Source organism: Siphateles boraxobius, unplaced genomic scaffold, assembly GCF_051911475.1.
Source record: "Siphateles boraxobius isolate OS27281-9 unplaced genomic scaffold, OSU_SipBor_1 77, whole genome shotgun sequence".
In the NCBI taxonomy this organism is placed as follows: Eukaryota; Metazoa; Chordata; class Actinopteri; order Cypriniformes; family Leuciscidae; genus Siphateles; species Siphateles boraxobius.
Window position 1 is genome coordinate 8,684,906 of NW_027509205.1, and position 23,367 is coordinate 8,708,272.

The 23,367-nt window shown below is 36.8% G+C and overlaps 3 protein-coding genes across 5 annotated transcripts; all 3 read right to left on the minus strand.

Moving 5' to 3' along the window:
* Window positions 1-956: 956 nt before the first annotated feature.
* On the minus strand, window positions 957-5,787 carry ddost (dolichyl-diphosphooligosaccharide--protein glycosyltransferase subunit (non-catalytic)). Its single transcript, XM_077218329.1, has 11 exons — window positions 5,514-5,787; window positions 5,186-5,296; window positions 5,005-5,091; window positions 4,812-4,915; window positions 4,009-4,103; window positions 3,834-3,927; window positions 3,581-3,729; window positions 2,522-2,669; window positions 2,174-2,294; window positions 1,620-1,726; window positions 957-1,519 (listed from the first exon to the last, which is right to left on the minus strand). The coding sequence occupies exons 1-11, from the start codon at window positions 5,746-5,748 to the stop codon at window positions 1,370-1,372; spliced, it is 1,401 nt and encodes a 466-aa protein (XP_077074444.1). The 5' UTR covers window positions 5,749-5,787; the 3' UTR covers window positions 957-1,369.
* A 2,258-nt stretch (window positions 5,788-8,045) lies between these two features.
* On the minus strand, window positions 8,046-17,906 carry zbtb17 (zinc finger and BTB domain containing 17). 3 transcript variants are annotated; one of them, XM_077218331.1, is made up of 15 exons: window positions 17,765-17,906; window positions 16,614-16,858; window positions 16,053-16,214; window positions 15,619-15,954; window positions 15,445-15,534; window positions 15,123-15,358; window positions 14,874-15,016; window positions 14,429-14,729; window positions 11,672-11,759; window positions 11,470-11,586; window positions 10,809-10,929; window positions 10,591-10,721; window positions 10,233-10,511; window positions 9,934-10,023; window positions 8,046-8,805 (listed from the first exon to the last, which is right to left on the minus strand). In XM_077218331.1, exons 2-15 carry the CDS (start codon window positions 16,816-16,818, stop codon window positions 8,471-8,473), a joined length of 2,634 nt encoding a protein of 877 aa, XP_077074446.1. In that variant the 5' UTR covers window positions 16,819-16,858; window positions 17,765-17,906; the 3' UTR covers window positions 8,046-8,470. The 3 variants fall into 3 exon arrangements, with proteins under 3 accessions (XP_077074446.1, XP_077074445.1, XP_077074447.1); XM_077218330.1 differs by having other exon boundaries at window positions 15,619-15,957; window positions 17,765-17,888; XM_077218332.1 differs by lacking the exon at window positions 14,874-15,016 and having other exon boundaries at window positions 14,429-14,620; window positions 15,619-15,957; window positions 17,765-17,887.
* Window positions 17,907-18,720: 814 nt separating this feature from the next.
* hspb7 (heat shock protein family, member 7 (cardiovascular)) lies at window positions 18,721-21,796 on the minus strand. Its single transcript, XM_077218333.1, has 3 exons — window positions 21,255-21,796; window positions 19,781-19,914; window positions 18,721-19,700 (listed from the first exon to the last, which is right to left on the minus strand). Exons 1-3 carry the CDS (start codon window positions 21,424-21,426, stop codon window positions 19,521-19,523), a joined length of 486 nt encoding a protein of 161 aa, XP_077074448.1. The 5' UTR covers window positions 21,427-21,796; the 3' UTR covers window positions 18,721-19,520.
* Window positions 21,797-23,367: the final 1,571 nt, after the last annotated feature.

The following is a 23,367-nucleotide window of genomic DNA, read 5'->3' on the forward strand; positions in this document are numbered from 1 at the left end:
TATATTAAAATTACACACAACAGTTTGTGGCCAAGAAATCTGACTATCCTAGGAAGACTACTTACATTTAGATGGATTTATTTAGCAGACGCTTTTGTCCAACGCGACTTAAAAATGAGGAATATTTTATCCAAAAGAGAATTATGTAGATTCGTATGTCAATCCTTGTCTTTACATAAACGTGCAAAGAAATAATTTTATTACACGGATAACACAAAATTGAACTTGCAAACAACCGATGTGAAGGTGAGTTTGAGGCACAAAATGTTGATATTATCACGATACAGAATACAAACAAGGGTGCTGATGTGCACTACTATTCAAATGCTTGGTTTCAATAAGATTTAAAAAAATCTAACACTTATTTACCAAACATTTACAAAAGATTTATTTTTATAATAAATGGGGTTCTTTTAAACTTTCAAACCATTATAAAGTCCTTAAATGTATTACAATAAAAACATTGATAAGAGATTTCTGAAGGATGTATCTGCCACTGAAACAGCTTCTAAAAATTCAGATCAGCCATCTCGGGATAAAATGACATTTTAAAATTGAAATATTGTTTCTTGAAATAGAAAAGTTATTTTCAATTTTAATCATATTTTACAATATTACTGTTTTTATTGTATTCTTGATCAAATAAATGCAGCCTTTCTGAGCACAATAGATTTCTTTCAAAAACAAACAATTCTCAACCCAAAAATTTGAACAGTAGTGTATCAATCAACGTATTTAAAAAAATTATGCATACGGTGTATATACAGTGTTTGTATACTCTGTCACGCATTCATACTATCCCATGTATTTAATAAGAATGGTCACAAATAAAATAAACTTGCCTTGTAGTCCACATTTTAGAGATGAGGTTCAGAAAACTATTTATAACTCCTAAAACCATCATGAATAGAATCACTTTCAAAAGTGATGCAACTGAACAGAGAGCAGAAAAAGTGTAGTGGTGGAATGTTAAAACTTTACTGCCTTCAGGTGTTTCAACCACATTTTGAGCATCCATTCCTCTTTTTACAAATGGCATTTCAAAACAATCTTTTCATAGCAAGAGCTGAAACATCAGTGCACATTGTATAATAAAAACCAATTCAAGTTGCCTTTTATACAAATAAAAGAAGAGTGCCCCAAAATCACTTTAAATAACCAAATTGCAAATCAGAAAACATATTTTGTCAGATTAACCAACCCCCCTTTCAAAGAACAATTTACAATTGTTTTTTCGAAATGGTACACCATCCAACTCACCAAAATGAGCCCATGCCAACATAATTCAGATCTCATGACTGCTAGAGGTCTGGAGCAGATCATATTTTTTTTCATCATTTTCATGTACTCCTCATTACTGGTACTCATTTTAATCAGACTTCTCTTTTTCTCTCATATGCAGAAAGACGACACTGAAGACAAAAAGTCCTGCCATCATAGAGAAGGCACTGGCATAATATGGAAAGGCAGAGGGGATGAAGCGCTCATATTGGGTGTGCTGCAGCGGACGGACAGAAACCTGTGGAATTACACACACACACACACACAAAAACAAAAAAATCAGTCCGAGTAAAATGCTGCGGAAATGTTGAGAACCTGAAATGAATTTTGAATCTCACCTGGGTTGAGGAGTAGAGGTGTGTGTAGCCAAGTCTATTGTAGTCAACTTTGAACTGAAAAACTCCGTATACATCTGGAAGCTTGAACTGTACACTGTATTTTCCACCTTAACAAGCAGTCATATATATTTTTTAATGCCATTCATTATTAAAATAAACTATCATTTAAAAGTTTGGGGTCAGTAAGATTGTTTTTAAATGTTTTTGAAAGATGTCTCTTACACTCAGCCAAGGCTGCATTCATTGATCAAAAATTCAAAGCAGTGATATTTTAAAATATTCAGCATCATTACTTTCTTTCAGAAATCATTCTAATACGCTGATTTGGTGCTCAAGAAACACTCATTGTTGAAAACATTTTTGTGGATTGTTTTTTTCAGGACAGAAAGTTTATCTTTTTTTTTTTAATAGAAATCTTTTGTAACATTAAAGATGTCTTTACTGTGACTTTTGCTCAATTTAATGCATCCTTGCTGAACCAAAGGTATTAAAAAAAAAAGTCTTACTGACCCTAAACTTTTGAATGGTGGTGTACATGCACTTATATAACATACCATTTTTCTTGAGGTAGGTCCTAACAAATGGATCAATTCTGACAAATTCCAGCTGAATGTCATCTCCATCAAAGGGCACCCACTTTCCACCAGACAGCATCTCAATCACAACGCTGTATTCCTGTAGAGACAATGCAGACAGTAGTAGTAAGTCAAATTGCTCTGTTTCTTCAGCATACTGTTTCTTTAAAAAAAGTGCATGTTAGTCCATTTCTAAGCAAAACAATGTTCAGAATTAACAAACATATTTGCTTGCTTCATAGTCACAAATCAAAAAAAAAAACTTCCAGTGCCAAATCTGTCAAATGAACTATAATGCCTACAAAAACAATAAATGATATGCCTCACCACAAGGTCAGTGATGGTATAGGCAGCTGGGGGTGTGCTCTCTCCAACTGGATGATGGGTAACCGCCCCAACCCTCAGAACACCAGCCTCCTTAAACACCCAGCGGGACAGGGACTCAGCCAGCTCCTGGTTACCAGTCTGTTCAAATCTAAGAATAACCACATCATGCATTATAAAAACACTAAACAAATGGAGATCCTTCAGCATGGCACAGTTAGTTAAGTTGAAGCCCTTAACTTCACAACTGATCAAACATAAAAGAAAAGATATTAGTGGTGGACCAAATATCACCAAGGCCAATATATCAGCCAATATTTGGCATTTTTTAATGATCAGCATTGGCCATTAAGTTTTTCTGTTTGGCCAATAAGTGTTGAGAGTGGCAGATCGTCCGTCTCCGTTAGTTTACCGTCTTTGTTTAACAGTTCTGTCTTAATTAGGAAAACAAATGGCATATGAAAAATGTATTACAGCATTTGCTTTTCTGTTATTAGTAATAAACATGCAAACACTAATACTTTCGCATACAGTGTTAGTAGCATTCAACAAATACGCATCTATATCATTTAAACAAGACTTTGAAAAAAACAGACATACTGCGATATTTCCTTCAAACAATGCTCTGCTATATCATTCATGTCACATTTACTATGTAACTAAGCCCTACACATTTGTTACACAGATTTATCCGATTACTGAGTGCACTGCTGGTTACAGTGTTTACTTCCTTTTTATTCATATTTTTATCCATCTCTTTACTTGTGACAAATAATATAATAGCATTAGAAAATCAAGAAGTTTCTATATAAAGTTTCAATCTGTTTATTTTAAAGATGTATTTTTTGTCAAGTTTTAATTTAGTAAATATGTAAAGTAAATATTTTTATTGTTATGCATGTGTTATTAACTATATTTAAAATCAATTGCGTGATATGACATTTGGCCTATCAACTTTATTTCAGCATCGACCATATTGGCCAATCACTAATACATATGATTTCAACCTTTTGTCACAATGTATTTTAATGTCTGAATATATAGTAATGCAGCATAACAGACCTCTTTGACCCAGGGGCAGCCTTCTGCACGGGAGAGTTGAAGAAAGCATCACTGAAGAAGTGCAAAGACCCGATGAAAACCACACGCGCATTGTTTCGTGCCTGCAGACCGGCAATCAGGAGGGTGTTCTTTCCAACTGCATGAGGATACTGGAAAGCAAAAAGCGAACTGAGGTGAGTGTGAATGAATTTATCAAAAATGTAACATTAAAAGATTTTGGCTGTCCTCAAGCACCACATTTTGAAATATTGACCTGTGTAATGGGACGATCAGGGAAATAGGAGTAAGAGGTAGAGGATCCTGTCAGAATGTCCAGCACCAGAGAGTTATCTGGGTCAGCCACCATGCTGAGCAAAAGAGGTAACTTGTAATTGGATTAATTACATTTTTACAATAAGGAAGAAACAGGGTACCAAGAGACCACTTACCCAACACCTTTGAACAGGACTGGTTTATCAGTGGGGTTGCCAACTATAGTTGGGGCTTTAAGAAGATTCCCTGGATCTGCAACAATCAGTGTATGCTGTACAAAAATAAAGAATTCAACTTTAATACACATGATAAAGCTTAAAACAAAGATTTGAAACTGTGGTGTAAATGTAAAGAGAATAAAATAATTGCTATATTAATTCAACACATAGCATAGCAAACCATTTTAATTCCAAGGTTAAGTTCACCCCCAGTATTTCACATATTTAATATATCTTTCTTATATAATATATCAATTATTATTTTCTATTGTCACTATAATCTTTTTTACACATAATTTGTCATCATAAAACAAAAAACTAGAGTTACAAAAAAAAATATTCATAATTGTATTGTTTAACTGCATGTAATGTGACCATTAACCAATATCAGAGAACAGTGAACATGTTAAATGTAAATTATTTAAATATTAACTTGGGGTTGATAAAAGCATGGGATACTTAAAGGAATTATTTTAAATCAAAGTGATTTGGATTTTAAAAAAAATATAAAAAAAATGTGGGCATCCCTGGACTTAACCAGTGACTTAATGGCCATCTTGCTATTGGTTAAAGCCAAACAGCCTACAGTAGGTGACATCAGATAAAGAATTTTTCTCGCTTGAATTTAGTGCACTGAAAAATCATGGGCAATGATACTAGAAGAGAGCGTTAAGAAAATAAAGTCAATTTTTATTTCATGTTGAACATTACATTTTATATGAATTGTTTGAAGCTCTATTTTTCCTTCTTCCATTACTTACCTCGCCAGGATCAGAAACATCATAGTTATGGTGGTCAATGACAGCGGTTTTCTCCTCATCAAATTCAATCCCACATTCACTGCCTAGCTCTCTCAGAGGGTCACCTGCCAGAGTCATAGTGGTAAAAAGATTACATTGACATGATCAACAGGCAAATATGTGAAAACATTTGCAAAACCAATACAGCACTCACCAATATCAGAGCTTGCAGCAACAAGAACATTTCCTCCACCATCAATGAAGGCCGTAATGGTCTCTACGTTGATGTTGCCCCCAAAATCTGTTCCATTGGGAATTTGTAAACATAAGATGGTTATTCAAGCATAAAATTGGCAGCACGACATGAAATTCATGTTAACTGTAACAGGCTTCACCTTCCACTGATGGAGAGAAAATGATGAGATGGTCGTAGAGGAACTGGCCATACTTTATCAGAGAAAGACCAGGATCATCAGCAGTCTTAAAGGAAAGGTCAAACCCACGATCTGAGAAAAACAATGTTATTATGGGTTCAAACAATTAAGAAATGTGCAATACCTTTCTGTGTCAGAACAGGCATGCTGGTGCAATTACTCATCACATATTCTTAACACGCATCTTCAACTCATATCACATATAAATGAACATATTAAACTTATTTCCTGGTGTTAATGTGATAATTACGTTTTTTAATAAATAAAAATCATATAACGTGTAGCTCACCTGCTAAACTGCGGAAGAAGATTGAATGAGTGTCTCTGATGTTGGGATTGTCCACCAGAACGAGAGTCTTTCCGTTTCCTAAAACTACCTGTAACATTAACGCCACGGTTATAACAAACAAAGTGCTTTTGCTGAACCCGCCAGACAATGTGGGAATCATTGTAGCACGCCGTCTTTTGCAGGTTAATGTTGCAAGAGTCGCGGTGTCCCTCATTGACAAGCAACCTATCGCCATTTTCCTTCTTTGGACAACGTCAGCGCTAACGCGGATACGAACTCTGACCCAGAGCTGCAGCCAATCGCCTGCTGCCTCATAGACTCATTAATATTATAATGAGACTAAATATCTGTCATCGTCCGCACATAATGTATCTTTTGCAGGAAATTTGTTCAAATGTACATGCAGTTGAAACGACTTTTTGTACACGTTTATTTCCAAACAAATAATATTTGTTAATTTCATTTAACGTATGCGAGTTAACTGGTTATTCGTAGATACATTTCAAGAAAATATAGCATTTGTGTGTTGCTTATGTACAAAGTTAGCCTGGGAAAACCCAGACGAACTTTAAAGTTAAAGGGTCTGCAAGTTATCGGGTCTGACTTTAACCAGGCTAGTTAGTACAAAGTATCTTTCTTTAAAATTTTACGACCAACAGAGGTCAGTACAACACAATTCTTTTCGGTGGGCAGGCCTCTGCCTTCACATGCTATCGGAAATTTCCTACTTCCCACTTCTGAAGTTTTGAATACGAGCTCATCGCATTTAAATTTTGACTTGAGTTGTTGAATTGTTCATGTTCAATTTTTTTAACTAGGAAACTACTATTTACGATAATTCCGATAGCACATGAAGGCAGCATGAGTCCAATAAATAAAACTGAAGGGGGAGATAGATATTGTAATTATATATGTGTTGGTTATTTAGTCTATTATACTTATAACATATATTTTTGTTTTTCTCTCAAAACAATGCTTTTTATATATTAGCCTTTATAGGCTTTGGCTTTTATTTGATATATGTTTCTGAATGTTACATTTTACATTTGTGTGGCATTTCATGAATTAAATTACTTTTCATATTTTTTTACATAAAAGTAGTTGTAAAGTTTTATATTTGCTTGCAATTTCTATTGTAACAGCTAACCAAATATATAGTGCCACTGGTTTCACATACAGAAGAGGCTGAAGCGAGTAGCTGACTAAAATGCATGTTTTTATTGAAAGCAACTTGCACAGACACAATCTTAAATATTAGTATTATAAAATATTGTCTCAAGATGCACACCAGTAATGTTTTTTTAAGGCACGTTTATAAAAGCTACTTAATGCCCTAATTGAACTAAGGCCTAATCCTGGCCTTGTCTAACCGGGCCATAGGGTCAATAAATGTAATCTTTGGACAATAATGGCAGAAATTATCAAGGTATGCGTCACGCCACGTTCATTTCTTTTTTATGGACTTTGTTTCTCTTCAGTTACTTGTTTCCTTTGTTCTAGTTTCCCGCCACTATGAGTGGTCATGGATTAATTTAACGAGCAAACCTGTTTGTAATTAAGTTCGTCACCGTTCCTCACAGTCATTGTCCGGTAATGTTTGTGTATGGCGTACTGTTTCGCTTGTGTTTGTTTTTTGTGCATTGTCTGAGTTTTATTTATGTTATTAAATGAAAATTTATATTTTTAAAATTTATAATAAATCAAATTATATTTGAATCTACTTTGCCCACCTTCTTCATCCCTGGGATAATATTCCTATACAGAAAATAAAAACCTGAGAAATATACACTGGAGTAAGAAGTAGGATAAATAGATCCAAAACAAATCAATATATATTTTTAAAAAGAAAAAAAAAAAGAAGCCAAATAATCAACACCTGTTTTTACTGTTCATCTACCTAAAAATAACCACACTTTAAAATAGCAAAGCACCCATACCTCTGATACCTGCCGTCCATGTCAAACTGCGTTCAACAAAATGCATTGTAATGCGGTCCAAGTAATGTTGTTTCGAAACTGATTCTATTTTTAAAGCTCTAATCAAAGTCTCAATGCATTTGATAAACCAATTTCATGAAAATTAAATTAGGGTAAACAACCAGTATCCTTGCTTTCCTGGCAATAGTATAGACATTTATTCAATACCAACCAAAAGATTTATTTAAAAGGTTTATTAACAAACCATTAAATTGCAATGTTTTTCTGCGTTTTGCACTATAAATGAGGCTTAATTTATATTGTATCTAAAAGTGATACAATATCCAATTATCTGTTCAATAAACTCCAACAGAATTGGACCAAAGTTACCTTGATCACTCATAATACTAGTTTATATAATCTGACAATGAAAGCTGTGATATTCAAAAATACAACACTTCACTGATCTTAAGTAACAAGAGTTTTTTTATAGTCTATTATCTAGAACACAATGCTTTTAAAAAAGATAATGTTCAAGCAGTACTATGCTCTAGTGGAAAATGAGTAAACTCAACAAACCACAAATAAATGAATCAAATAAAAATTCAGTAGCTGATTTGTTGAAAAATTAAACTGGTAGGACAGTCAATTGTTTAATTGGCCTCAGTAAAACAGTCTACAATAGTGTGAATACATGAGCTGGCAGAGGACATATACAGGGAGACAACAGTATTAAAAGATTTGACAGCATTACAAATTAAGTTTTGTTTTCTTAAATTAATTTTGTTTTCTTGTCATCTTTTTTATTTAAACTTAACTCTATACAATGTAGTTTTAATAAGCTTTGCACACATAGTGCTGTGGTTTGAGATATGACATCTACCTAACATTTTTAAAATATGAGCGTGTTTAATTATAGTGTGTTAATCAGTAATAACCATACCTCTGGTGAGAAATATTACACTTAGTGACAGTCTAAAACTCCATGTGGATCTCTCTGTCCTTTTAACTCTCCTTTGGTTGAATCAGGTCAGAAACACCTCACTCTCCTCGGTTTTCAGACCCCTCCTCTGTCTCTGTCTGTGAAATGGTCTCCTCTTCTGCCCCCTCAGTTTGAGATTCAGGCTGGGCTAGAGCTACTTCTCCTTCCTCACTCTCCTCTTCCCGTGTTCGGAACAAGAGCTCCCCTCCCTGGATGACCTGCTCAGTGGTTTGCCATGTGCCGTCTCCAGCGTACTGCTGATAAAAGTCAGAGTCCGCCTGAAACATGACCAGGGCCTGGGCAGTGTGAATGCGCACGTGCTGGGCGAGAGAGCTGGCATCCAGGAACTTCTCACCACATGAGTCGCATGCATACAAGATCTGGGTGTTGGGATCTGCAGAAATAGACCAGCACACTGTTTCAGCTTTGCATTGAGTGTACAAATTTTCACATCTGTGTAACTCCTGGAGGATGACCTGCCTGAGTGCCCTGATGTTTAAATGGGAGTATGTGTAAAGGTTGGGTGAAATACTTGTTCACAGAAGGATTATTACCTTGGGAGAATTGTCATGTTAAAAAAGTGCCCCGAAAAACACAGGGAATAAGGAAAAGGTAGAATCTTCCATTTCAAGATTTTGTATCACATAATGGTGTGTGAATTCATGACACCAATGATTAAGTACAACTCCCCGATTCGTTCAGGACTCAGACCTTTACTACCACAGAACTAAACAAGCAGACTTGCTGGAACATTATATCTTCAAGGGACCCTAATATGTCTATGTAAAGAGTAATTGCTGTCTTTATTTCATTTGTATCTATGTTCTTTTGTATTAATTTGTGCTATCACTTGTTATTTGTGTATTTTTTCTTGCTTTATTACTGATTGTTTACTTGCCTTAAAAAAATGTTTGAACTTTATTAGTTTTTTTTGTGTGTGTGTGTGGTATAAAAATTGCAATCGAGAATTGTGAAATTTCACTGTTATGCAAAATGTTAGTGGCAACCTTATTTCTTCTAACTCTTACTCATTTCCACCTCAGAAATTGAGAGGGAAAATCCATTTAATAGAGACATCAGAAGCAGTATTGGTGTCGGGGATACTGGCCTTCATTCATTGCACTTTCTAAAAAGATGCCATTACACAAATATTTGAAAAATATCGTCTTTATGTTATTTCTACATTAATTAAGAGTTTCAATGTGAAATTATGAATTACAATATAAAAATATCAGTACCCATCAAAAGTCTGTGCACACCAATAGGAAAGTGTGTCCAAACTTTTGACTGGTACTGTACTATAATACACATAAATAATATTGCTACTGTACACATAAATAATATCGGCCGATATATCGGTATCAGGCTTTTTTTTAAATCGGTATCGGTATCGGCCCCCAAAAATCCATATCGGTCGGGCTCTAATATCTTACACATTTTAATGTTAGGTGCGATTAATAACAAATGTGCAATTAATTAGTTGACAGCACTAATATATACAGTATATAAATTATGTACTCACCTGCTTCTTGAACTTTCTCCACTGCTTTTGTGATCTCTGCTTTCAGTGCTTCAGTTTCATCTGCGGACACAGAGGTTGCCACTGGCAACACTACAGGGGTCAAGAACAACAAATAACATTAGGAGACCGTCCAAGTGCCATTATGGTGACACAACTGATCTATTTAGAATGACTACATAGTCATTCTATATAGATCAGTGGGTGACACTCAGATTTAGCAAATGCCCTTAGAACCACCTATCAACAAGGCACCGTGTAATAATCTGTTTTTATCACACTCCTCTGTCATATTCTCTCACCCGTGAGCTGTGCAACGGAACTGCCAGCCAGAGCCTCTGTGGCCAAAGTCACAATGTCATCTGTAGTAACCGTGACGATGTTGACTTCATTACTGTCGAGCTCTGAGCCCGGGCCAGAGTCAGACAGCAGCTTCTCCTCGTCGTCGTCGTCATCCTCCTCAGCCACCACCAGTCTCTTCATGCCCGCCTTCCCCTGGTGTACCGTCTTCACATGGGAACGCAGATTGTCCACACGGTTGAATCCTCGGCCACACTTATCGCACAGGAAAGGTTTCTCCCCTGTAACCAAGAAGTCATTAGAAGCACAAGAGAGAAATACATAAGAAAAGGTTCAATTATAAAAAAGGTTGCATCTTACCTGTGTGAATGATGATATGCTTTGAGAGATCTCCCACATTGACAAACGCTTTGTTACAGGTGTGGCACTTGTGTGGTCGAATATTATCATGATGACGGATGTGATTGGCCAGCTGGCTGGACTGCACAAACCTTTGAGGTATGAGAGTAAAATCGAACTTTTAACGTGTGGTGCCATTGTGAATCTATGCAAAATCATTTATGCGGTGTCTCAAATACCTTTTTCCACAGCGGTCACACACGTACGGTTTCTCCCCAGTGTGTTGGCGAACATGAGCAATGAGTGAACTGGCTTGTGTGAAGCCTTTTCCACAAATCAGACACAGACAGGGCTTTTCCCCTTAAACAGTAAGACAGAGACATTCAAATCAACTTTTAAAGAGAACCTATTATGCTTTTTTACATTTTCAACTTTCCTTAGTGTGTAATGTTGCTGTTTGAGCATGAAAAAGTCCTGCAAAGTCACAAAGCACAAAGTCTGCTCTATATCAGTAAGCCCTGTTTATGAACTCCCAGAAACACCTCGATTATAGTCTTGAGTGTTCTTCTGGTAACGTGCATGTCACAATATTCCTCATTTGGTTGAGTTGTGTTAGTAAGTTTGTTGTCGCTATCTCCAAGAAATGCTGTTTTTTCCACCCCAGATCTAATGCGTTATGGTAAGGGGTGTGACATTTCCGAAACACGCTTGAAGGGGTTGACCAATCACAACACACTAATCCAGCCGACCAATCAGAGCAGGGCTTCATAGAGACCAGAACTAAACAGAGTGTTACAGACTGACATTCAAGCATGAACATTCCAAACAAAATCAAGACTTTGTAAAAGAGTCCTCTCTTTATAGATAACTGTGACTGAGGACATGAGAAACGCCTCATACCTGTGTGGATGCGCACATGTCTCTGCAAGGCCCCGGGGTCAGCAAAGGCTCTCTGGCAGTGCATGCAGATGAAAGGCTTTTCACCACTGTGCACACGCAGGTGTCTCTTCAGATTGCCTGTGAACAGAGGGTTAGTAAAATTCCTTTGTGCATGCATATATTGCTGTGAAAATGCCATAACTTGTCCCAATGCAAATCTCACCTGAGGTGGTGAACTGTTTCCCACACTCCTTACACTTCAGTGGTCCATCTGCAATGTGGATCTTCAGATGTGCTTTCAGATTCCCCAACTAAAAAAAATAAAAATAAATAAAAAATCTATTTGTTCACAGTTATCAGTTTACTGTGCATTCTGCCTCAATAACAAAAAATTATGTGTCCTCAGCTTTTTGTTATGCCTGATTAAAATGCCTTTGTAATATAGCCTGCTGTTGTAGAAATTGCTACAATATGATTTCAAAAATATTTTATAATCTATACATTTTGTCTGCCTATTATATTATATTTTTTATTATATTACATTTATATTCACATAATTATTTATAATATTATTACATAATTATTTATACATATAATATATAAAAAGCAAAAGAGTATAACATTCTGTTGTGATGCTAACAATATTAATATTATATATACACATGTGTATATATATACAGGTCCTTCTCAAAAAATTAGCATATTGTGATAAAGTTCATTATTTTCCATAATGTAATGATAAAAATTAAACTTTCATATATTTTAGATTCATTGCACACCAACTGAAATATTTCAGGTCTTTTATTGTTTTAATACGGATGATTTTGGCATACAGCTCATGAAAACCCAAAATTCCTGTCTCAAATTAGCATATTTCATCCGACCAATAAAAGAAGTGTTTTTAATACAAAAAAAAAAGTCAACCTTCAAATAATTATGTTCAGTTATGCACTCAATAGTCAATACTTGGTCGGGAATCCTTTTGCAGAAATGACTGCTTCAATGCGGCGTGGCATGGAGGCAATCAGCCTGTGGCACTGCTGAGGTGTTATGGAGGCCCAGGATGCTTCGATAGCGGCCTTAAGCTCATCCAGAGTGTTGGGTCTTGCGTCTCTCAACTTTCTCTTCACAATATCCCACAGATTCTCTATGGGGTTCAGGTCAGGAGAGTTGGCAGGCCAATTGAGCACAGTAATACCATGGTCAGTAAACCATTTACCAGTGGTTTTGGCACTGTGAGCAGGTGCCAGGTTGTGCTGAAAAATGAAATCTTCATCTCCATAAAGCTTTTCAGCAGATGGAAGCATGAAGTGCTCCAAAATCTCCTGATAGCTAGCTGCATTGACCCTGCCCTTGATAAAACACAGTGGACCAACACCAGCAGCTGACATGGCACCCCAGACCATCACTGACTGTGGGTACTTGACACTGGACTTCAGGCATTTTGGCATTTCCTTCTCCCCAGTCTTCCTCCAGACTCTGGCACCTTGATTTCCGAATGACATGCAAAACTGAGCAACAGTCCAGTTTTGCTCCTCTGTAGCCCAGGTCAGGCGCTTCTGCCGCTGTTTCTGGTTCAAAAGTGGCTTGACCTGGGGAATGCAGCACCTGTATCCCATTTCCTGCACACGCCTGTGCACGGTGGCTCTGGATGTTTCTACTCCAGACTCAGTCCACTGCTTCCGCAGGTCCCCCAAGGTCTGGAATCGGTCCTTCTCCACAATCTTCCTCAGGGTCCGGTCACCTCTTCTCGTTGGGCAGCGTTTTTTTTGCCACACTTTTTCCTTCCCACAGACTTCCCACTGAGGTGCCTTGATACAGCACTCTGGGAACAGCCTATTTGATAAGAAATTTCTTTCTGTGTCTTATCCTCTTGCTTGAGGGTGTCAATGATGGCCTTCTGGACAGCAGTCAGGTCTGCAGTCTTACCCATGATTGCGGTTTTGAGTAATGAAACAGGCTGGGAGTTTTTAAAAGCCTCAAGAATCTTCTGTAGGTGTTTAGAGTTAATTAGTTGATTCAGATGATTAGGTTAATAGCTTGTTTAGAGACCCTTTTCATGATATGCTAATTTTTTGAGACAGGAATTTTGGGTTTTCATGAGCTGTATGCCAAAATCATCAGTATTAAAACAATAAAAGACCTGAAATATTTCAGTTGGTGTGCAATGAATCTAAAATATATGAAAGTTTAATTTTTATCATTACATTATGGAAAATAATGAACTTTATCACAATATGCTAATTTTTTTAGAAGGACCTGTATATATATATATATATATATATATATATATACACACATTATTATTATTTAATTTGATCTATTTTTTAGTTAACATTAGTTAACTACAAACATGAACTAACAATGAGCAATACTTGTACAGCACTTATTGTAGAACTATTGCTCATTATTGTCATTTTCAACATTTACTAATACGTTTTTAAAACCAAAAGTTGTATCTGTTAACATTAGTTGATGCATAACATGAATATGAATTTTTACTAACATTAAAAAATAGGTTAATAAATTATGTAAAAATATATTGCTCACTGTTAATTCGTTTTAACTAATGCATTAACTTATGTTAACAAAAGAGACCTTATTGTTAAGTTTTACCATAAAAACAGTAATATTGTGAAATATCATAATTTAAAATAGCTGTTTTTTTAAATGTAATTTATTCTTGTGATGGTAAACCTGAATTTTCCGCATCATTACTCTAGTCTTTAGTGTCACATGATTCTTCAGTAATCGTTCTTATATGCTGATTTGCTGCTCAAGAAACATTTCTTAATATTATCATCAATGTTGTAAACAGTTGTGCTGCTTAAGATTTTTGTGGAAACCGTGCGGAATTTAATGAATGAATTTGAGTCCCTCAAAAATCACTGACATCATTATAAGACTGTAAGGTTTTTCTAATTACATTTATAAAGACAATAGTGGTTAAATTTAACACCAGTTTAAGTGGATCTCTCACCTGGTTGAATTTCTTGTCACAGTGATGACATTTGTGACCTTTGTTAGTGTCGTGGGTCTCTAGATGTCTCATCTTGGCAGTGGGGTCAGAAAAGGCCCGTTCGCAGTAGTCACAGTGGTAGGGTTTTTCTCCACTGTGCACCAACTGATGCCGCTTCAGGTTTCCAGAAGTGGTGAAGAGCTTCCCACAGTCCTCACAGCTGTACCGCGCCTCATCCGTGTGACGCTTCCTGTGTAGGTTCAGCAGACTGATTTGCCGATAACTCTTTCCGCACGTGGAACAGCAGTATGGCTTTAGAGGACTGGAGAATCAGAAACGTGTGTGAGGAAAACTGCAGATGGTGAAGTTTTTCTGTAAATATGGTTTACTTTATTTCGTCTTATGGTTGACAAATCAGATGAGACTGTAGAGGAAGAGCATTAGACTGTCTGGATATTGTGCTCACCTGTGTGTTTTCTCATGTGCTTTGCAGGCAGCTGGGTCTGAGAAAGCTTTTTCACAGTCTCTGCAGCTAAATGGCTTCTCACCAGTATGTATGCGCATGTGACGTTTAAAGTTGCCTGTGTGTGTAAACTTCTTCCCACAGTCCTGCAAGAGTCAGAAAAAAAAACTATTGAACCTGACAGTGGAAAAGTCTATCATTTTGACTGGTACTGTATAACAAACAGACCTAAAGGACAAAGGAATCTCTCACCTCACATTTGTGTGTGACGGAGCCATATGCTCGAGACTCACTGCGCTCAGCTGCGGACACAGACTGCTTCCCCTCCGAACCTGTCGTTTCTCCATCCTCTGTGTCCATCTCCTCTTCTTCTTCTTCTTCCTGCTCCTCATCCTCCTCCTCTCCTTCGTCTTCATCCTCTCCATCTTCTTCTTGTACCACGTTCTCCATGCTCTCAGATTTTGACACACTTTCCTCTGCATCATCAACTTTCAGCAAAAATGTTAACAGTTATGAAACGTAAACATAAAATATAAAGTAAATGTACTCCATAGTTACAGACGGCAGAATTTACCTTGCATAGACGTGTGAACGGTTGCATATTTTGACTTGCTTCTCCTTCTACTAACAAATGACCGTTTAGCCGCCATCCTCTGTGAGAGTTCTGTAGGAGTAGTATAGTGTCACACAAGTATTAAAACATGGTTAACATTAACAAAATTGTTACGAGTAGAGAATGGACACTAACTAGGAGTGTAGTCTGTGTCAGAAGGGTCATCTTGGTATGCTGGAATCTCTTTTGTGGCTTTCTCTTCTTCTGTTTCTGTCTTGCTATCCAAGACAATATCTTTTTTTAGCCTCGTTTTAGACGGCCTACTGATTTTGCTGACAGCTCTCAGAGACTTTGTGCTTTGTTTCTCAGTCATGTTACTCGTAGCCTCCTGGGTTTCTGTTGTTTCTGACTGCGAGGGAGTTTCCTTCACTTCAGGAACCGCCTTCGGAGTCATTGAATGACTCTTCTGCTCCTCCTGGGAACTTGCATCCTCTGGTTTCCTCACAGATCTCGGCTGTTCCTCAGTTACTACTACTTTACATTAACACAAATGAGAAAGGGTTTATAGATTTATAATTTCAGTACCTTCTTAAACTAACAGCATATGATAATAAGAACTCTGCACTAACCAGGCTTGGTTGATGAAGGAACAGTCAAGGACTGAAAAGCTGAACAAGCATTGACAATTTCCTGCATTTGAAGGAAAGTAGCTACAGCAAGAACGTCCTCTATGTTCTGAGGGCCCAAAGTCAGCTTTGCGGTGTACATAAACTCAAGGACCTGCTCAAGACCTGAATACAATATTGAACACGTTAGACAAAGGCAGAAAACAACAAACAACCAAAGAGCAGAGAAATATTCAAATTGAATAACATATCATTAACCACAAAAGATCAGATTAATGGGATAGTTCACCCATAAACAATTACTCACCCTCATGTTGTTCCAAAAGTGTATGGCTTTCTTTCTTTTGTGGAAAAGGAAAAAAAAGAAAGAAAAGGTTCTTTGACCATACAATGGAGATCAATTGTTTGTTTCCCAACATTCTTCAAAAGTATTTATTTTGCATTCCACAGAAAGAAAGAAATGCATTTGAAACAACATGAGGGTGAGTAATTGATGACCAAATTAATTTTGTTTAGGTGGACAGTCCCTTTTAATAAAAGTTCTCCGAAAGAATGCAAGCCTACCTGATGCATTGCTGATATCAAGATGAACAACATCTTTCTGGTCCAAAAAGAGTGTGCGGAAGTATGCACTACATGCCGCCAGCACAGCCTTATGGGCCTTGAAGTCAACTCCGTCCACCACAAAAGTGCAGTCACAAAGAAGACCCAACTGACGTTGTTCATTTAGTTGCCCTAGTACTTTCCCACTATGCCATGGAAATTCCATAATGGATGGAGCAGACTATTGCACTTTAGGCCACAGTATCCTATTCACAAAAAAGGAGAAAAAATGATTGCACTGTAGCTGCTTTTGCATTTGAGGCTTACAAACTAAATGCTCCAGTTTGCAAGGATGTAAACAAATTGAGGTGAACCAGGGCATAGTCTGGTCAACTTTGCCCCAAGTCATATCAATTCTGTCCCTGTGAATTATGTGAAAGGTTACAAATCAACAACTATCTGAATGATTCAGTGAATAGTGATTATGGCCATAATTCAATATTGTAATTTTTTTTACTACTTTCACAAAAAGTCCTAAAACTGAATATGTATTTTTTTTGTGCTATGATCTACACCTCATCTAACCGTTCCTATATCTGACCATCTAATATCTAATGAAATATCTGAGGAATATCTAATATCAGTACAAAATTATCCCTCTGTGGTGCTTAATTTTCATTATGAATCAGTGCGTGTATATTGACAAACATTAAATCATCCAACAGACTTCAGACGTTATTTGCTTCAATAAACAAACATCATTATGTAACAGTCCGAGTGTTTCTGTGCGACAGTGAAACATTTCTCGAGCTCGCTCGGGACATTTTGTCCTGCAGTCTAATTCAAACTGTCATTATCAGCCAAATCAAACACGATGATGTCTGAATGTCTGGCTTTAGCGAGTAAATGTGTCTAGTGATTTGGAGAGTAACTGCGCAATACTTCAACAAGAATGTGACGATGTTGCTGATTGATTATGAGTCCTCTCTGTCTCTCTTAACTCCGGGATTAATTCAGCGTGCCTGGCCCTGCTGGATCAAGATGGCGCTGACAGAGGCGGGCTATAATCCTTCCTCTTCTTTGCTTATTTTTGCTGCACGATCGTTAGAGACTTGCCTAAAAAAGTAGCCCTGAAACAATTCGATGATCGGGTCATGTTTGACGTTCTTTACCTTATATAATGGATGAGTTTCTACCTTTCCCTGACTTCAGCTGATCCCATCCAATCGAGTGTTTCGGTGATCGATCTCACTGCTCAGTCTCGTCGCGCCGCCATCTTCCGCTCTCTGATCGATTGATAGTGGCCGAGCGAATGGCTGGAAGTTAAGCACAATAGCGCATGCGCGAACTTTTCTTGTAACTGTTTTGGCCACATGACGGCGAACTTGAGCTATTATTAAATACAGCGATCTAGTAATAAGACCAGAGTAAGGAAAATCCATAAATAAAACGCAGCTGGTTTATTAATTGGGTCATTAATGCGTGTAACACCACCACGGGTTTACATATCAAAATATGTTTTGAATTGATGAAAAACTAAGGGGGCAGTTATAGTGCACATTTCAGTCATTAACCAAACCATCAGTGAACCATTAACATTACCATGTAGCTTTAGGCAAAAAATTGACAGCCTATTTCTGCTATTTTGTTGCTTTACTTATAATTTAAGCTTATTACACTTTATGTTCCCAATTCACATTTAAGGACTTTTGGAGCTACATCTGTATGTTGTCAAGAATTTAGAATATTAAAATACACTTTGAATGCTGGAAAACAGCATTTTTCAGTTGTTTTAGTTTTGGAGACCAGCTGACCTTTCAGCTAAACCAGCAAAGACGGCTGGGAGACCAGCCAAATCCAGGCCAGCAGATCATGTTAGGATAAATTCTTTTTTAATTTCAAATTGTGAACGAAATTATAAGTCTTAATATGTACAACTGATTTGCATATTACATTTGTATCTGGTTCAGTACAGTGACAGGTATATGGATGACAAAGCATAAAATAGTTGATGATAAGACTCTATTTATAGAATTAGTACTCAGAGACACAGTAACTGTCATTTGCTCACTATGTTCACTTTAATGGAAGCGGACAGGAACCAAATCACTGACTCACAAGCTCGAAGTATTCATCAAATGTGTTCTGGTTTTATTCTTTTCTAAAGTGGGTTTAATCACACAACACAACAATTTAACATTTAGAAAAAGTACCTTTTGATAACAGTAACAATCAGTTCAATAAATAGGTTTCTCACCATTTGGGAACGAGTTGCATTATTTGTTCTGATTGTTTGTCATACAGTGGGTGTGAGAGACATCTTTTTTCAAGAATATCATAGTACTTGGTTTCTCTTTTTTCATTTAATGATAGCAGCATTCAAGCTGCATGGACTTGACAAGTTTGTGTCAAACCTGATGATCATGATTCTCCAGCATGATTTGAGAATGACTTAAAAACATCTTGAGCTTTAATGAAAGCAGGAACATCTAACCGGTAACCGCCTGTACAAAGAGTCACATGATTAGTGTAACAAATTTGTTTCCTTGATTAGTGACACGAAAATAGTGCAGAATCTGTAACACTTCCTATTCATTTAAATATAATTTTCTTTCCTACTCTTAAAATCCTAAAATGTTCTCTTTCTTTCTAAGTTTAACTTTTGAATCACAGATTTTTAAAATGTGGTATCTGACTTTTAGACCCCACTGTGTGTATGTTGTAAGGTGATATACTGTTGGCAGGAAATTTAAGTTAGCAGTGCATTTGTCTTTAATGTTTTGAATACATATGACAGGATTAAATTCCATCCAAGTCTAATGAGAAGAAATGAGAGAAGGTCATGGAGGAATGACAAAGCAGGACTAAGTAACTATATTTTCAAGGTAATTTATCACAGGGAAACAGATACAGCAGGAGGGGAAAGATCTAAATTTTGATCTCTGTGCGGAACGTCTGTGCGTGCTCTAGTTTTGCAGTGTTTCTCTGTGCTTTTATGGTGAGAGTCCCATCAGCCCCTAAACATGACTTGACCGAGGTGGGGTCCACATCCTCTGGTAGTTGGCATTTATGGGTAAAAGTGTTCAACACCGTCCCATCAGTAGCAAGCTGTTGAACAAAATACATAAGGGAATGAATGATATTCTGAACAATTCAGTTGTATTATACAGAGGCCTGTATCTGTTTACCTTTTCAGCATGAACTTCAATTTGATTGTTTGAGGTGGTGACTATCACATCCTCAGGTGAGAAGTCTTGGACATCCACTGTGAATTGGTATGTGTCTCCTAGAGTCTTGATGTTCTCAACTGTCCCTGTTCTGTCTAAAGGAAAAAATAAAATATAATGTGATATCTGAAATATATTACACAAGCGTTCTGGTATACTTGATTATGATTGGTCAGTCGCACCACCAAGGGTTCAATATTTCCTAATATTCACTGTTGTCCATGGCTCGCACTCTTCCGGCACTACTTTCATGTTTTTTGTACACATATTTTTATGTTTACATACAAGTGTAACTGGCATCAGCTTGCGTCTCAATTATAGACTGTGGTTCAAATTTACATCACTATTAATAGGTAGCTAATAATTTACTATTAATAGGTCTATTACTGTACAATTGTTACCGGTTTCGTCTTGTAGCTAGATTGTTTTGTAGCCCACATCATAATGGACTTTTTTTTTCTCAGTGGGAGCTTATAACAGCCAAGATTATAAAATGTATTTTCTTTGTCATTTTCAGGGATAAACTCATGCTATACTTAAATGCATTCTGAATGTTTTTTTAATGTTAGGGATGTACTAATACCATTTTTTTTTAATATGTTTTTTTGTAGTATTTTCAGACATAATTACTTTTATTCGATTTTCCATTTTGGATATATATTTTGACATTATCCATCGTCATTATTGTCCATTTTTTGTGTGTTTATATAGCAGGTGCCAAATAGGCCATCAAGTTTCGTTCCATTCTGATGTAGAAAAATTAAACATGAAAAAAATATACAACATACATTTTTTTGAATACCACCGGTTAATTAAATAAGCAATGAGTATTGAATATACTCTGCTATGTTACACAAACACCACTATGTTACAAATGGGCATTCCTGTTCATTAATATCCTTCTAATGATGTGTGAAAATTTGCCTTGATGAATCTCAGACTATCACTTCATATCCATATATCAGGCTCAGCAACAGATCGCCCTCGAGTCATTCCCCAACAGTGAAGTCACAGCACTGGCTCTGGCCCAAAACATTCCTTAATTTACCCTTTCTCTGCCCCCCATGTGCCCTTGTATAGCATGTGAACAATCTGTTGTTTTTACATACTTCTACAGTTACCAAGATGCAACTGTAAACATTAAATACATCTACCTTCACATACATATCACACAGATAAAAAGTCAAGTCAGTCTCATGCAGTCTTGAAATTCATATACTACCATAAATATATGTTCAGGCCTCATGCAGTTGACTCATTTGTACAGTCAGTGCCCACTTTTTATGTACAGTCTTTAAAAGTATAATTAGAATGTGAATATATCCAGTAAAAAATGATTTTGTCCATAACAAAAATGTTAAATGAGTTAAAACTGATAAAGAAACATTAGTCTATATAGATCCAGAAAGAACTGACACCAGCCTTAATAACTCACTTGGAAATCCCAAAGCATCCTTTGGACACATGAAAGATCCAAAGTCCTCCGCAAAGAGTCCCCGGCTCTTCTCCATGTATGGGTTTGTTGAGGTTGAGGATGAAGATGAGGAAGATGATTTCTGGTGGTAACTGCGCTCCGACCGGTAGGCAGAGGAGTTGGTCGCACTCATTAGTGTTTAGATGGTACGTTTGCCTCAAATTGATATCCAGTCAGGGCTTTGTATTGATACGCAGAGCACAGAGTTTAAAAATGAGGTATTTTGTGCCCTGCCCTTTTTTAAAACATGGTATGAATTCACTCTCAAGCCTGTTTGTATTAGCTGTGTCTCCCTGGTGTGGCTATTGTCTATCTGGCTGTCTTTTATATGGTGGGTCTAGCTTCTTACTTCTATGTGTGTGTGTGTGTGTGTGTGTGTGTGTGTGTGTGTGTGTGTGTGTGTGTGTGTGTGTGTGTGTGTGTGTGTTAATTGTAGGATGACGGTGTGCTATAATTATCATGCGAGGGAGAGGGGCTCTGTGGTCGGAAAAGTTTTGTGTGATGAGGACTTGAGGTTGAGAAAGGGGCTCTGACAAAGACTCAAAGATAGGAAAGGGAGAGAGATATGGGGAGGGGGGTTTGAGTCAACAGCTGACATTCCAGACACTCGCTCCCTGAAATAGCCGTTCTCTTCCTCTCCCGTTCTGTGTGCTCTCCATCCATTTTTCTCCAGCCTGCCATCCACAGCAATTTGCCGTGATTTACAAATGCAGGCGTCAGAGGCTTGCGATGCCTGTCAATCTGAAAATTACAGTAAACACAGGTCCTGGGTTCATCTCTGCATAAACAACAATGCTGAGGAATGACAGTTCAAACTGAGGATTAACAGAAAGATGGAAGGAATGTCGATGAGAGTGTGACGTTGAGGGACAGATGACGTTAGGAAAACAGATTAGGAGGCATTTGTTTTTGGAGGAGAGCTGCTAATAATAGACATTTTAATGTTGGTTTACTCCTCATTACAGAAATTGCATGTATTTTCCGTTTCCTTTTCATAAGTTGTTTAAGATAGGGATGCACTGATATTACATTTCAGACTGATGCTGATAAGCCAATAATTACTGTTATGCTATGGTCAAATAAATGCAGACCAGTATTCAAATTCTATACAATTTTGTGGAGAAAAAAATGCAAAAATTTAATATAGGCATAATGCACATGAAAATGTATTTTTATTTTGCTAAAGATTACATTTAACAGCGTTATTTTGTATTATTAGATATTTTAAAGATTTAAGTCAGTGTTAGATGACAGCAAAGGTAATCTGAACGTAAAAAAGAGGAAATTATTAAATATCCAATACTGACCAATACTGATAAATTAAAAAATCTCTAATATCAGCTGATAATTTATTTGGTCCCAATTTAGTGATAGTGTTAAAGGGATAATTCACTCAAAAAAGAAAAAAAAAAATTTTGTCCATACAACAAAAACCAAAACGGTTTGGTTACCAACAGTTTTGAAAGAAAGAGGGCGAGTAGATGCTGACAGAAGTTTCCTTTTTTGGGTAAACTATCCCTTTAAGATGTTAATAAATATTGTTTTAAAATAATAGGCATTTCTTTGGAGTCTGTGTTGTTCACAACCTCAAATCTAGTGGCCTCTCAAGTAAGTTGCATGTAGTGTACCCTATCACTTTAAAGACTTTCAAACATTGTCTAAATCTAGCTGAGAAACTCAACATTACTTCTAAAAGCATCTGTCATGACACCAATGAAGCTCTTCTAATTTGATTCTGTTCTAGAAAGAGAGAGAGAGAGAGAGAGAGAGAGAGAGAGAGAGAGAGAGAGAGAGAGAGAGAGAGAGAGAGAGAGAGAGAGAGAGAGAGAGAGAGAGAGAGAGAGAGTCAACAGTATATTCACGACTAGCACAGTTTGTCCTCAGGCTTAGTGTGAGTTCACTTCAGAAAGTTCACTTGATATCCTCACAAGTATTCTGCTAGTTTATGGATGTCATTGGACAGCTTTCGGGGGACGGTTTTGTAACAGTATGAATAACCATAAGGGTGTGTAGATTAATGGGCAGAAATTGAGTTTTATATTTACTTCAACCAAAGTTAAAGTTAAGAAGCTAA